Genomic DNA, 16668 nt, shown 5'->3' with positions numbered 1-16668 from the left:
TTGATGGAAAAAACCTGGTCCTTCAGTATATTCAGGCAGTGAATATGTTTTTGGTAACATAATTAGGTGACGTTGCTGAACCCGGACCTGACCAACTGAATCCACCCCAAATCATAACATGGCCCCCACAGTCTTGTACGGTAGGCACCAGCATGATGGGTGCATCACTTCATCTCCCTCTATTCTTACGCTGATGCGCCCATCAGTCTGCAACAGGGTAAATCTGGACTCATCAAACCACATGACCTTTTTCCATGCTCTAAAGTCCAATCTTTAATCTCCCAAGCAAAGTGAAGCCTTTTTATCCAGTTAGCCTCACTGATAAGTGGTTTTCTTAAGGCTACACAGCAGTTTAGTCCCAATCCCTTGAGTTCTGTTCACACTGTGCATGTGGAAATACTATTACGTTCACTATTAAGCATAGTGAGTTCTACTGTTGAGTTTTTATGGTTTAAGTGATCTTGGATCATTCAAGATTTTTTTTCCAACCACATTTGTTTCTCAAAGATGATGGTTCACCACTGTCCTTCCAGGTTGTAATAATGCTCTGGACAACTTTTACTCATGAAAAATCCATCCGCTTGTGCACTTATTTAGCTGCTCTTTTATGCCATTTTAAATCCAGAAAGAAAAGAGTAAAATTAGTAAACATTTTTCCAATGTTTTATCAAAAGGCCACTTCCTCTGTAATGGACTTATACTATACTGACGATGTAAGCTAACAGCTGTTGTAAATGATTGACTTATGTACCCTTCTCTCCTTGACTTTCCTCCCTCCATTTCCTTGCTAGCAGGTAACTGGGTGGATCGATAGGGGTCCATGGCTCATGTTGGCACCGGGGCCTGTAATCTGACCATATCCCTCACCATGACCAAGTTATTGTCTCCCAGGTAACAAGTAGATGAGAGGAAACAAGCAAGAAAATGCATGTTTCTGCAAGAGCTCAGAGGTGAGTGAAACCGTCCTCAACTTCTAACACATCACATTTTATTAAAGCTAAACACAACACGTGCTTCACATTAATGATCTAACTAGAGATAAAAATAGAGGAAAAAACATTGCATGAGAAGGTGTGTCCAAACCTTTGACTGGTTGTGTACATACAGTAGAATGCCAGAAACAACACAAACTTCTCATGTATATTAAGTGCTCTCTCTCTCTCTCTCCCTCCCTCTCTCTCTCTCTCTCTCTATCTTTATGCTGCATATTTCAATAAATGGTGCTGTTATTCACATTTCCTACAGCACCTAAAGGCAGCATCATTCGTGCATTTCCGTATTTTTACAGACCTCAGAGTGTAACAAATAACGTACCAGATTTGTTCCATAGCTTTTGTGAACTTAAACTTGACAGTTCTTCCATCCATTCATCTTGTACTCGCATAATAATACTCACAGGCTGTCTTGTTACTGACAGTGTACATTGTACATTGTACTGACTCCTATGACCCGAGTAAGGAGTATCCCTTCCACGTATAGGCCAGTAGATGGCGTTACAGAACTGCATTTCCCGCATTAACACGCTGCACCAGATGAACAGCAGCTCTTTTATCATCGGGCTTATGAAAGGAAAGCTGAATTTTACGCGTTATGAACGTTAGGCAGATGATAATCATTTTATTTTACGCATAGCCTTTTTAAAAAACCCATTAAGTCACATTTTAAACTATTTAATCTAAATATATCCAGGTGATCATTTTGATCTAGTTTTTTGTGGTTGACCACTTTTGAAATCAGTCGATCAGACATAATGAACCGTGATCCGAAGAATAACTCAAAAATTATTTGAGGAAACATTCAGTAAATGATGTCACAATGGTTCATGAGAAATCACATAAATTTTTTTTAAAAGTCGGCCTTCTTGTGCGTCTCATTCCCTCATCAATCTGTCATAAAATGGGATGGAAACATAATAAAATAGCTATAATGGAGTAAGAGTAATAGCATTATGCTGATGGCTGATCCTCACAGAGAGGATGCTATCGATCAGGCTGCAGATGCTTCCCCCTCCGCTGCCATAAACATGCTGAAATGCGCAATTAGACTCTTCCTGCTCCTCATTGGCTAATTGGAGAAGGTGTTACCAGATCCCCGAAGTTTAAGCGTTTTGTCCGATGTGTTATTTATCTCTGCCCGAGTGAAAACAAACAGCTTGTGTTCCCGTTGATGCAGATTTATTTTTTCTTTTCATGTGCGCAGGTATCTTGAGCAGCGGCTGCACACTGCATGGGAGAGCCGAGTCATCGATGCAGAACCCCTCAGCGCTGTTCGGGATGGTCAGCCACTGTCAGACCCCGACTTTCACAGACTTCACCGGCTTGTCACTCGCCGTGTACGGTGGCAAGGCGGACATGTGTGGGCGGCGAGCCGGGAGCGGCGGTTTTGGATCTCAGATTTGCCTAAGCTCCCATGACATCCCGACTCACATGAGCTGCGGCAGCGCGAAAAGACTCAACGCGTCCGAGGAGAAGGCGCATCTGTCAGCCAAAGCTCCGCGCTCATGCCTCCCTCTTCCACCCGCGCAAGGTAGGCCCGTAGTTCCAAGTGTTCAGTTGATGTGATTAGATGATAAAGTTGAGAGATTTCAGAGCCATATGGATAAAAACACACTTTAATGTTGTATTCATTATTTAACTCATTAAAACAAACCATAAGGATAATAATAACACATTTACTAAAACAGCATCTTTGTTTGGCAGTCCGGCCAATTTGACCAATTATCAGTTCAAGGTTGTTTGAGATTAATAAAAGCTGTCATCTAGAATAATGCTGCTTCCATGTGGGCTCCTCAAGAGCATCCTTTGATATAGCTGTGCTGTGTATTTGTGTTGAGAGCCCTGTTTGTAAAAAGCAGCCCCCTGTGAAATTACCTTGGAGCATTCATCGACAGCAGAAACCTTTAGCGATTAATATGGGTTATTGCTGGTATAATCAGGGACAACTGAACCTGCACAAGAAAACAAGAGCTTTCATTGTCACATCTCCTGTACATTACGTGATAACTCAAAAACACAAAGTCCTCACTGAACTTTCTCTGTGTTTCACTTCATCTGGCTACAGAAGCCAATGGTTTAATCTGTAGCCGTCACCAAGAAACACTGAGAAGTGAGTTCAAGATCAGAGAATGATAGTGAGATTGCTTTTCCTGGAGTACAGGAGAGCCTGAAGGCAATGTCAGTGAATGCTTGGATGGTTACACACATTATGATTTAACAGATGCCAGAGAACAACTATAGAACTACATGTAGATGATGCAGTGTATTCATTTGAGTCTGATTTCAAAAAGAACATGTCATCAGTATATGTATATGTCATTAATATATGCTGGTTACAATGTTGACACATGTTGAGACCCGTCAAGACTGATGGCTAATACATGACTGGATAACCTCCTTATTTCATTTTCTCCAGGAACGAACGCACCTCTTGTGGATCATAGCCTTGAGGCCCTGCCCGTCCCTAGGAAACATAGAGTGCGGACTTTTAATGACACATAGCACACTTTAAATAAAGCCAACATGCTTTCATTACAATCAGAAAGAATATATCAACAAAAGAAATGAGAACTATGTCTTTGTTATCCAATTCTACATTTCTTGCAGTGCAGATTTCAACCTGGCTCCGTGCCAAGAAATGAGTGTTGTTTCTCTCACTGCTCCTTCTCACGCAATCACGCGACAACAGATAGGGTAGGGACCTTTACACCCACTATGCTGGTATTACTTCTAATCACGCGATTGCATGAGAGAAGTAATAGAAATCACATAACATAAAATAGAATACCATATCAAATATTCTCACCTTGTAGACAACTTTCCCAGCCTGCAGCACATAGAGCCTCTCAGGCATAGCACCGTACTTTATGGCCGCACCATCATTCATTTCATCCACAACCACTGGGCACAGGGGCTCCTTCTGAACCAAGATCTGTGCTGCAGACAGCCTGTCCTCCAGGCTCTGGTGCTGGTTGATATCGATGTTGCTGGCAAAGGCCCAACCATCTGATACAGTGATAAAGAATACAGCAGGACATAGAAGGAGCATTTAATAAATCCTACATAGTAGTGGTTACATAAGCACATTACAGGGGCAAGGGTTAATTGAGTGCAGACAACTGATAAAATATAGTCACATAAGTCACACCAAGACTAAGAACAATTTTAACGTTTAACCTCTCAAGTTATTTATTCATGCAAGAATAAACTTTTTAAAGTATTCAACTGCAGGGATTTTTGTTCAGGATGCAAAGTGGTGAAAATCATTGATAAGTCAGAAATCTAAAATACTGTACTGATCCTTGAGGGGGAAATATACTTTGTGTTTGAGGGGCATGAAATTAGGGACTTATATAGGCGCACATCAATCCTCAAAACTTTTTAAGATTTTTTCTTTTGTCAAGTATTTCAGGAAAGTGCTCATGAACACCTTTTGCTTTCTTTCTTTATTGCTTGTTTGCTTGCCCTTCCACTTCCAGATTCTGGATGTATTGTTCCTCCTTCACCAATAAATGTTATGGTTTAAATGACTTCAACCTGGCAACTTTCACTCACCTGTTGAATGTGCTTCCGCGATGTAGACCACAAGAAAGTCAGCTACATCACTGAAATCGCTGACGAGTTGCTTGAACTCCTCAAGTTTGAAAATAAACGGGGGTCAGGTGCAACTTCCAAAAGTCAGCACCAGCGGCCTGTTGCCTGCAGAGAAAAATAAAACTAAACAGCTCAATATCCAAAAGCAGAAAGAGAACAACGCCAGAAAAACATGAGCCTCAAAACTCACCGTTTAAATACTTGCAGATGTTTGTTTTCTCCCCCTTCATGGTGACCACAGGTAAGTCCGGAGCTTCTCCTCCCACAAAAGCCTCTTGTCCTAGATTCATCCACAAGCGACGAAAGGCAAATTTGATGTACTCTTTCGAGCCAAATGTCTGAGCCCAATCTTCAAACTTAAAGTTGGGATTCTGGGTCATGGTGCCCTTTTCACCCATTCTGAGGACTATCTTCTTAGCAAGGCTTGGACAAATTAAGTGCAGGATCTGAATTATGAGACTGATTCCTACCATAAAGCAAAATTTGCCTACTACTGACCAGTAGGCCATCAGTTTTTGCAAAAACATGCTTGCTCCTTCGTGGTGGAGTCCAGCTCTCAAGCTGTTGCCCCCAAAACTGCGATATGACTTGTGAACTTGTCTCTTATCTCACCGGGCTCATGTTTGATAGCAGCTGCGTTCAGGGCCTCTTTCTGAGCTCGTATTTTCTAGAACTCAAATGACAAATATTGTGTTGGAGCACTTAAGTTGCCTTGCAAAGTTGGGCTTGGTTGCATTTCACGTGAAACATCTTCTCGTTTATTTCCTACACCCTTACCCCCTTTTTTAATCCTTAAACGAATATTAACTTCAATATTAACCTCCATTTTCTCCAAAGTCTAAAAGTATTATTTTGTACATGCTAAACTGTCTCTCCAGAGTTTACAAGAGATTTTCATCCTACCTGAAAGAGAGAGAGGAACTACAAAACAAACTGACAATGAGCATTTAGCTAGCTTGGCTATTAGTTTTTACCAACCCTAAAATGAAGCAAGCCCAGTGTGATGAAGTTAGCAGACATTTGTAGCATGCGTTGTGGTAGTTAGGGCTAGCTATAGCTAATTTGTTAGCCAACAACTGCTAAGTTACTTAACATTGATTTAACCCATATGGAGACATGGAAAATCACTGGCTTCCCTTTTCAGTGTTTTTTCTCACCTCATATGTAAGTTACTTCAATTAAGTGTAATTTAAGCTCTGCATTTGGGTCTACAACCACCTGAAATATGTGTAAGGACTTGCTATAGCTAACGTTAGGTCAAATGTTTCTTCACTATTTCTTTGGTAACGTTGCTGAACCCGGATCTGACCAACTGAATCAACCCCAAATCCTAACACAGCCCCCACAGTCTGATACAGTAGGCACCAGGCATGATGGGTGCATCACTTCATCTCCCTCTATTCTTACGCTAATGCACCCATCAGTCTGCAACTGGGTAACTCTGGACTCATCAAACCGCAGGACCATTTCCATGCTCCCAAGAAAAGTGAAGCCTTTTTATCCAGTTAGCCTCACTGATAAGTGGTTTTCTTAAGGCTACACAGCAGTTTAGTCCCAATCCCTTGAGTTCTGTTCACACTGTGCATGTGGAAATACTATTACGATTTAATTACGATTTAAGTGATCTTTTTACGATTTAAGTGATCTTGGATCATTCAAGATTTTTTTCCGACATATTTCTTTCTTGAAGATGATGGTTCACCACTGTCCTTCCAGGTTGTAATAATGCTTTGGACAGCAATTTTATTTTTTTACTAATGAGAAATCCATCCGCTTGTGCACTCATTTACCTGCTCCTTTATGCTATTTCAAATCCAGAAAGAAAAGAGTAAAATTAACAAACATTTTTCCAATGTTTTATCAAAAGGCCACTTCCTCTGTAATGGACTTATACTATACTGATGATATAAGCTAACAGCTGTTATAAAAGACTGATTCATGTACCCTTCTCTCTTTGACTTTCCTCCCTCCATTTCCTTGCTAGCAGGTACCTGGGTGGATCGATAGGGGTCCATGGCTCATGTTGGCATCAAGGCCTGTAATCTGACCATATCCCTCACCGTGACCAAGTTACTGTCTTCCAGGTAACAAGTAGTAACAAGAGCTCAGAGGTGAGGGAAAACGACCTCAACTTCTAACACAACACATTTTATTAAAGCTATACACAATATCGAATCATCCATCTTTGCGCACTGTGCCTTACACCTTCACCACACTACATGATGTTCAAAGTTGTCGGTTTGCTGTGCTGTTCACATTTCAAAATATTCTGCACACTACTAATCAGTGACGCAGGTCATATTTTACAAGATCACACATGCGAGCCGCCGCTGTGGTGTGTAATAATGAGATCCAAGCACTTCAAGTTGTTGATTTGCTGAAGAAAACCCTTGGAAGAAAAAAGAAAATAATGAGTTAGAGGACAGATCAGGATGCACAGAAAGCAAGGATAATTTTTGCACTGAAAACATGAAATGGCCCGCTTGTTTTGTGTCAGCAATAGCAACACAGTTACAAATACTGAAAAGGTTGGGCGCATGTATTCTGATATAAACTATAAGCTATTATTGTGCCTGCTTCATACTCACAGATATAAGCAGGATAAGATTGGGTTCAGAGAGCTGCTGTGGATGACAGCAGAGAAGAAATGAAGGAAAGAGAACCATGTCTGCTCTTATGGGATGTAGTGTTCCTGGCTCACTGACCCATTGGATATTTATTCTAGTAGATATACAGCTGATGTCTGAGACATGCTGGTGAGCTGCCCCCCAGCTCCTGGATCCCATCTTGGAACACTTTACAAATACTGATTGTGGTAGTGTGCTAAACTACAGGTTATGAAGTCGATATAAATTTGTTTCATGCATTTCTAAATGATTGAAGATATGATAATTATGGTTTCTAAACATCTTTACTGAAAATAAAACAGCAGGATGACGTATTAATGAAGAAAGTACATACAGTAGAATGCCAGAAACAACACATGCTATCCAGCGCTTAAACTCTCAATATAAATTAAGTGCTCTCTCCCTCCCTCCTGCTGATCTTCACATTTCCAACAGCACCCAAAGGCAGGATCATTCGTGCATTCTTTACAGACCTCAGACTGTAACAAATAACGAACCACATTTGTTCCATAGCTTTTGTGAACTTCAACCTAACAGTTCTTCCATCCAACTTGTACTTACATAATAATACCCACAGCCTGTCTCGTTAATGACATTATAAACTCTATGATGTGAGTTAGGAGTTTCCCTTCCACGTATACGCCAGTAGATGGCGTTACAGAACTGCATTTCCCGCATTAACACGCTGCACCAGATGAACAGCAGCTCTTCTATCATCGGGCTTATGAAAGGAAAGCTGAATCTTTACGCGTTATGAACGTTAGGCAGATGCTAATCATTTTAATTTACGCATAGCCTTTTTAAAAAACCCATTAAGTCCCATTTTAAACTATTTAATCTAAATATATCCAGGTGATCATTTTGATCTAGTTTCTTGTGACTGCCCACTTTTGAATGCAGTCGATCAGACGTAATATACCTTGATCCAAAGAGTAACTCGAAAATAATTTAAGGAAACATTCAGTAAATTATATCAAAATGGCTTACGAAAATTCACATCCATTTTTTTAAAAGATGGCCTTCCTGTGCATCTAATTCCCTCACCAATATGTCTTAAAATTGGATGAAAAAAAATAAATAAAATAGACATATTGGAATAAGAGTAATAGCAGCTGCTGCCAAGACCTATCGTACTGATGCAAATACCAGTATTGCCGAATTGCTAAAAAAAAAACTATATTTATATAAAGCTTAAAACCTATTGTAATGCACGTAATTGCACAGTTGCTTGCATTTGTACAGCAATAGGCAATTGAGCGAAAAAAGTGTATTTGAAAGGTCTTTTGAGTGACCTACTCTACATTTTTTCATCGACATTTGTGGACTTGGAACACGCCAGGTTTCATAGCATACACTCATAGAGGAGCTCGCAAACTTCTCAACTCAGAGCTACAAACACAGCCGTCTTCATCCAGACCTTATCCTCCCACAGAAACGCGGACACAGTCTTCATTGGTGCGCCTGAATCCCGCGGAGCAGTGGAGCTATCGGTTGTCAATCAGAGACCGAGGGAGGGAAGGAGAGGGACGCACGGGATGCTGATGGCTGATCCTCACAGAGAGGATGCTATCGATCAGGCTCGCAGATGCTTCCCCCTCCGCTGCCATAAACATGCTGATGTGCGCAATTAAACTCTTCCTGCTTCTCATTGGCTGATTGGAGAAGGTAGGTGTTGCCAGATCCCCGAAGATTTGTCCGTTGTGTTGTTTCTTTCTGCCCGAGTGATAACAAACAGTTTGTCTTCGCGTTGATGCAGATTTCTTTTTTCTTTCCATGTGCGCAGGTAATGTGAGCAGCGGCTGCACACTGCATGGGAGAGCCGAGTCATCGATGCAGAACCCCTCAGCGCTGTTCGGGATGGTCAGCCACTGTCAGACCCCGACTTTCACAGACTTCACCGGCTTGTCACTCGCCGTGTACGGCGGCAAGGCGGACATCTGTGGGCGGCGATCCGGGAGCGGCGGTTTTGGATCTCAGATTTGCCGAAGCTCCCATGACATCCCGACTCACATGAGCTGCGGCAGCCCGAAGAGACTCAACGCGTCCGAGGAGAAGGCGCATCTGTCAGCCAAAGCTCCGCGCTCATGCCTCCCTCTTCCACCCGCGCAAGGTAGGCCCGTAGATCCAAGTGTTCAATTGGTGTGAAAACACATTTTTAAATGTAGTAAAGATTATTGCTGTAATTAAAATAAACAATAAGGATAATAATAACACATTTAGTCAAACAGCAGCTCTGTCAGTCTGGCCAATTTGACCAATTATCAGTTCAAGGTTGTTTGAAATTGATAAAAGCCGTCATCTAAAATAATGCTGCTTCCATATGGGCTCCTCAACAGTATCCTTTGATGCAGCTGTGCTGTGTATTTGTGTTGAGAGCCCTGTTTGTTAATTAAAACCAGAGCTCTCTTGGATCCTTGGCCAATTCATAAATAAAGCCAGAATCAAAGTCTCTGCCATGTGAAGTAATGTACAGACTGTGGAATAACTGCCAAGCAAGTGTGCACTTCCTATGGATGTTAACAAGGCATGGCAGCGTTTAGTTCACTGGGAGGATTAGTGTGATCTTGGCTCGATTAGTTAAATATGGAAAACTTGGCAACTTGAAGTTTTGACGGAGTGATTCATTTAGAAATATTTATCCTGTTTTTTTTCTCTCTCAATTTTAGAACATTATGACACGAAAATAATTAAGTCAGTCTGCTCAAATTGCCCACACTTCTTTTTGAGATCTCTATTGGTGCCTTGATAAATAAAATAATTAAATAAACTTTGAAACAAGCTCATCAGTGAAGGGGAAAATGTTCAAACAATTACATAGATGAAATGAGCACTGTCACACAGATAGTATCCAGAGTGGAAAATGGGCTTTAAATCTCAGTCGAAGCCTGCTCCTCCATCCTGTTTAGACAGAGTGTTGTTGTGAGAGGGCGGAGGTAATTACAGCCCCATCCTAAATTATGATTAGACGGAACAGACTTTTATATTAGCAATCATCCTTGCAGCAAGAAGAGGATCAACGGATTTGATTATTGTTTCTTCTTGCTAAACACAAACCATATGTGTGCAGAATGTGTCTCAGCATTTATGAGTTTTCTTGGAGCACAGTTGTGCCCTCAGCCCTCCATCCCCAGCATCCCGAACCAGAATGAATCGTCTCATTGTCTTTGTGACGCTTTTGAACTCGCTTCCCGTAAATTGTGGGAATGCAAGATGTGTTTGTGGATTATGTTGTGCAGATTAACATTGAAGCAGACACATGCGTATCTCTTTGTTGGGTTGTCTCTGCGAGGCAATTGAATGATGTTTTAATAATTTCAATATTTTGTGGGTTTGTGGATTAAAATAGTTTTCCGCCTCCTTTTGCAGTGAAAAATCATGTTCCTTAAGCACATACTGATTCAACTAAAACCCTAAATGTATTGCACATTCATGATGTGTAATTCATTATTATTATTACATGATATTTGACTGTAATATTTCAGTTCCACTTTTACTCCTAGTGTTGCTGTCTCTATCCTATGTGAATATGAGCTGTATTTCATGCATTTTTGTGTTGTTTTATAGTCTCTTACGGTGAGCACACGGTATGAAGGTGATCCCAGTACTCATCAGTCTTTTGTATCATGCCTCATTTCAGGCTGATCATATTACATATTCCCATTTGGGGACAGAGCTGGAGTTTAAACTGCATTCTCCACCATTACTCTAGATTTATACTGAAAGGAATCTTTGAACAAACACAGGTTGTAATATTTATCCTGATGGAAGTGAGACAGTGGAGGAAAGACTTACCTCAGACGGGAGATTCCTGACCTTTTAAATGTACCCTGTGATTGCGAAATGTGAACGATTACTCAGTGATAAATGTTATTAAATTAAATGTTCTGCTGATGTTTCATGTAATTCTCAATGTAGGATTTTTTTTTGGAAGGAAAGCTGCAGTGCACAATTCAGTGCGGCACTGCCGATTTCCTTATTATTCCCAAAAGTGCAACTTGTACATTTACATTTTATTGTGTCAGTGTGTTTGCATCTATTTGTGTTAGCAAGTGTATAAATAAGTGAGGTAAAGACAGAGAGTGACCATGTGTGAGAGAGCTTGTGTGTTAATAAAGAGTTATGGAGCTGAGGTGCCGTTGTACAAGTAGGCTCCCAATACAGATATGTATTTGATTTTTACGGGCCTGGTATCCTGAATGAATTTTTTTTTTTTTTTTTTTGTGAAAACCCTTAACTGTTTCCGTGCATCCTCACTGTTGCAACATAAATCCAAGAAAAATGATTCTATATTATTCTTTACATCAAGTTTAATGAAGCACAAATCACAGTGACTTGTGTCACACCTTTTGCGTAGAAACCGCTTGCTTTGCTCTTCGTGAGTGGAACAGTGGCTGATCATCCTCACACTGCGACTCCACTGTGCTATAGATATTAGTGCCCACCAGCAAAGAAAATATTTTCCTTGCAAAGAAAAACACTTGATCCCTCCTGAAAAAGAATATCAGGTTGGAATGAAGTGTGTACTTTAGCATCATTTGATACCTTACTAAAGTTTCTCCTGGCCCAGATGAAGCTGCCCAATCTGTGTGCCTTTTGGGAGGAAAATGTTTAAGTTAGAGGAGTGAACGAGAGTCTTACACTCCCTCCCTTAGATAAATGCACAGGTCTGTCTGTTGATTCAGCCTGTAAAAAAAGGGATCTAATATTGTCTGAACTTTTCACATTTTAATGGCCAAGCCTTGTCATCTTGACATGTCTTCTGTAAACCTGTTCATGCAATATTTATATATGCAGTACGCTCACCTGTATGCAAGCACACAAACCTACCAGCAGCCATTGCTAATACATACTGACACTGTGCCGGTATATGCTGAACACACACACTAAGCACACTTGCCACATACTTACACTTTCACACACGTATGTACATGCACACACTTTTTTTGCGGTGGCATTGGCACCAATGTAGAATTACTTAAAGTGACTTAGTTTCCTGTGTTTTCCCTAGCAGCATTTGTAGACGTCAGGCTGTGGGGCGATAACTTAACTGTTATGCGAAACAACCGGCCATTACAGGTGCTGTATGAACCTCTGCTGTGTGAAACATTTAATGACACCATCCCAGTAGCTTGTGAATAGTTTAGGTTGTGTGTGCATAAAGAAACATATTACATATGACTTTTTATTTATTTTTGTATTGTTTCTTGGAGAAAGAGGAGTGGGCAGTTGGTCCTAATTTTATCTGACTTCATCATTAACTTGAAAGCCTGGTTATACTTTGTCTTTACAAAAATTTGCTGCATGATATGGTGATATGGTGGTTATTTTGACAGATAATGATTTATGTGATATGATCCTTGATTTGCGAAAACAGTAATTTTTGCACCACAGTTTCATAATATTTTGATGAATTGTGCAGCTCTAATTTAAAAAAGATCTGACACAGAGAATAATTGATAATGCAGATATTAACAAAAACATACACATTACTCATCATCACATTCATCAAAAATATGGCCTCACCCTAACCAACGAGTAAACTGGCGTTCTTATGTAAAACGTCTGTGTTCCAGTGCCTTCTTTGGGCAGTTGCTTTGGGACTTTGATCTGAGTAAATCTTCAGATTTATGTCACATAAAAGTTTAAATAGAGCTATAATTCGAGGAAAAGGTTTGCCTTAGCGGTTTCAAGGGGTTTTAAATTTCTTAAATGACTTTGGACTCCAGGCTAAAATTGTTTCAAGTTTGGTTTTGATTTATGGGTGGATCATAGTATTTATACATCTTGGATCTCAGCAAATTTTGTTGGTTTTGAATTGTGAGTATGAGTCAGTTGTCACTGTTATACCCATTTAGCTGAATCAGTGGTATGACAGAAGTCAGTGACTCAAGTGTTTGTTAATTGGTTACAAAGTATTAGTGATTTGTTGAATTGTTGTTTAGTGTTATAAAGACCAAAGAGAGGATACTAAGTCAAAAATTGACTGGTCATTAGGGGGGCCTGATTGAGCAGATGATGAAGTGCAAATATTTAGGCATGTACTTTGGCCATAGTTTAAATTGGGGCCACTATTTCAAGAGTTTAGTTTTTAAATCAGTCCTAGTTTGATCTTCGTGTGTAGATTAAGGCTATGCATAACTGCCAGTATTATGCCGTGACAAAGAAGATGATTTCCCGGGGTTGGCTTGCCAGGTACCACGACACACATTCCACAAGAAACTGAGACACTTCCATTTGATTTGTAACGCTATGAAATCGGGAGAATTAACATGAAACATTACCAGTCAGGAGCACAGTGGGAGAATGGGTTCAAAATAGGAAGACTCCAGCAAAAATCAGGGGTTTTGCCAGGTATGGCAATGCAGAGTAAATAAGAGCATTATGATCTCTCACATGGTCACTTTTCAATTAGTTATTCACTGAGGCTTCGTAGTCTGGTTTGGCAATCTATCTGTGAAATGAAAATTTCAAGTCCACAATTTGATAAGACCAGGGGAAATCAAATTACTTTTGCCTCCAAACATATTTTACGGAAGATGTTGGAAGAAGAAACCATTTGCAGGCCAATTTGGCTGACCCTAATCCTGTCTTTTACTAAGAATATGAGTTTTTTCCATTTGATATAGAGTTACATTAAGCATAGATATGCTTCAGTTAGTCTGATTTACATATTGAATTGGCTTAACGTTGTTATCCTGTTATTCTATTTTTGCCTTTTTGATTGTACTCTATAAAGCTGAACAAACAATTGTGGCGTATATCCAAATCCTCAGATAGACAACGACCAAAGCGTTTAGATTTATTTATTTTTTTGTCATTTTATTATTTACATTTTTCCCTGTTTATTTGATTATAACAATGTAACATTTTTATTTCTTACCTCAAAACAGTTTTTCTCTTTCCTTGCTGAATCACGCAAGATACTAAATATATGCCACTTCACTATGATCTCTTCACTGTGGAAAAGAGAATAGATCAACTCGAGCTCTTAGCAAGTAACTGAGGATCTCAACATCTCTGTCGGCTGAAATGCCACAGGGTTGTATCAGCAGGTCAAGGTTATAGTAGCTATTCCTCCCAGATGTTGAGAAAGACTGGTCAACCCTCAGAGGAAGCATTTTGCTGTCACTGCTGCTAAAAGAGATTTGACCTTTTTTTGAACTTGTGGTTCACTTAGTTTCATGGCCATGGTTGACCAAGAAAATGTTTGTACCGGATTGTAAAAAAGTTACTCAGTCAGTTTTTGGCATTACTTGTCAGTTTGCACACAGGGATATTTCATCTCAAAAATGTCAACAGGAAGTGACTAATGTTGAGTTCAGGCCTCATACTATCAGCCTCATTATAGCCTGATCTGGCAACCGTCGAGTTGGGAACAACGTTGGGTGTCGGGCACGACAACAGTTTTGAATGTTACATTTTTTCACCCTCGACAACATGTTTCAAATGTCGACCAATGAGATCATAGAATGCTCTCCTGTGCACAACTGCAAACTGCATAGTGCTGCGAGGGGCAACTGTGAAACAGAGTGTTGCTCTTCTTTTCCGAAAAATGAAACAGTTTAAACAGGAAGTTGGTCTGCTACACCTTCTTCCTCGTGAAGTCACGCTTGTCATTGAAGATGGCGAGCTAAAATTGGTCTGGAAGCAACATGTAGTCTGTCATGTCTCTCGTCCAAGTCATGGCAAGAATTTATGACTTTATAATCGCCTAATATGATGCAACAGACAAAAATATTGTGCAGTCTGAATAAGCCATAACAGACATCCTGTCTTTTCTGCATTTGTGGCTCTAAATCAGGTTGATTGAAACATGTGAGCCTGTTTACGTCTTCCAAAGTAGCACACTGATAGTAACATTCTTTTCACAAGTTTTCTCAGCAGTCAGTACATTCCCATGAGCCAAAGAGAGACCTCAGCCCACGTCTTTGCTTCTTGCATGAGCTCAGTGGTGAGTTATGGGCAACTGCGAGGGTGCTGCCTGGGAAGGGTGTTTCAGGGTGTAATGTTTTCTAATGTTTGCAGCATGTTCCATTGATTCATAAAGCTTAGGGCCGGTGATGATTCTGCAGCGGTATTCCCGTAAATGTCTGTCTGGCTGAGAAGCTGACGAGGGAATGCTTGGTAATGGAATGAGAGCGCTTCCTGAGTCACAGCCACTAGAGAGGGAGAGTGAGAGAACACCCCTGGTCTGGCATCTGCTTGGCTGAATCACCCAATCAAACTTGGCCAGGAATACACATGACGTGGGTGGAAACAGGAGATAAGTGGCAGAGGAGGAGATGAGTGTTGCATCAGCTTCACGGAGGTTGCATTCAAAGAGAGAGAAGGAGATTTATGGGAGGTTGTGACTCTTTCTGCTTGTGTATCTTCAGAGTGGTCCTCTGAAGTTGAAAATGAACATTTGCATGTTTAAACCCACAAATAAACTAGGATTTTTAGCATTAACGCCTCTGCACTGTCCTTTTCCTTCTACGTGCTCAGTGTCAATTGGGTCAGATGCTCTCATTCTTATGTGACCAGTGTGGTATGCCTATGGCATCTCACTGTAACCAAAGGCATTCTGACTTTCTTTTTGCCAATGAATTGAAGTTGAGGCACAAAGCAAAACTATGATCTGGTTTGAGTAAGTGTCGAAATATCACTTGAATACCATAGAAATGAACTCCGGGCCTCAGTTTAATCAAGAAAAAGCTGCAGAGTTGGCTTAGATATATCATCATAAAATTTATTTTTAGCCTAAACCTTGCCTTGAGAAGTACTCACAAAGTTTCACGCGCTCCATTTTTGCTGATGAGGGGATTAAGCTGCCAGGTCTCATGAATAAGACTGGGTTAACTGTGTGTAGCAAAGATAAAGATACGTCTCTCCTTCTCTCTGATTCTCTTCGCCTGGACAGACGTGCCACAGCTGACCACATGTCTATAGAGTCTGTATTACTCATGCATTTTCAGACAGCAGCGACTCCTCTCGCAGACCTCTCTGTGTATGACTTAGCACATGGGTGGGTTTTTGATTTACATCTCGGCTGTGCCACTTGCTGTTCTTGGCTCGATGCTGCTGTGTTTCATCAAAGAAAAATCCGCTCCACTCTGACTGTGGCAGTTAAGACGGCCGTCCGCCGCTGCGCTGCCTCTGCCAGAGCGGGGCAGAGAGCTGACTGGGCCCTCGCAGCTGTCAGCTGGAGTGAGAGAGACAGACAGAGTGAGAGAGAGAGAGAGAGAGAGAGATGGCAGGAGAGAGATGTGGAAATTAAGATCAGGGCTTCAGTGACCTCCCTAAACAAGCTGCTAGAACACAGCTTGTTTGAGTGTGAACGCGCAGTTTTGGAAGTCTGAGTCAGTCATGTCATCCAATTTTAACTAAGATGTGTGTAACATTCACAACATGTAATAGTTACTATGTTTGTTCCACAGCTATGTAAACAGATCACCATTTAAAACCAACAGCAA

At 40.7% G+C, this 16668-nt stretch overlaps 1 protein-coding gene and 1 pseudogene across 5 annotated transcripts in view; one reads left to right on the top strand and one right to left on the bottom strand.

Annotated features, from left to right (window-relative positions):
• glis1b (GLIS family zinc finger 1b) overlaps positions 1-16668 on the top strand; it is an 85248-nt gene that overhangs the window by 1111 nt on the left and 67469 nt on the right. For 2 of the 5 annotated variants that reach the window (XM_030433092.1, XM_030433088.1), the window contains exons 2-6: positions 792-950; positions 2200-2526; positions 6577-6673; positions 8649-8881; positions 9000-9326. In XM_030433092.1, the coding sequence (XP_030288952.1) occupies positions 9047-9326 (280 nt within the window). In that variant the 5' untranslated portion in view covers positions 792-950; positions 2200-2526; positions 6577-6673; positions 8649-8881; positions 9000-9046. Of the gene's footprint in view, positions 1-791; positions 951-2199; positions 2527-6573; positions 6701-8648; positions 8882-8999; positions 9327-16668 lie in introns of all 5 variants that reach the window. The other 3 variants (XM_030433091.1, XM_030433089.1, XM_030433090.1) reach the window with 3 other exon arrangements.
• Positions 2594-5444, bottom strand: LOC115591257 (type I iodothyronine deiodinase-like; annotated as a pseudogene).

The sequence above is a fragment of the Sparus aurata genome, chromosome 11 (assembly GCF_900880675.1).
Source record: "Sparus aurata chromosome 11, fSpaAur1.1, whole genome shotgun sequence".
NCBI classification, from domain to species: Eukaryota; Metazoa; Chordata; class Actinopteri; order Spariformes; family Sparidae; genus Sparus; species Sparus aurata.
The sequence above is the reverse complement of the archived record's forward strand: the minus strand, read 5'-3'. Positions and strand labels throughout refer to the sequence as shown.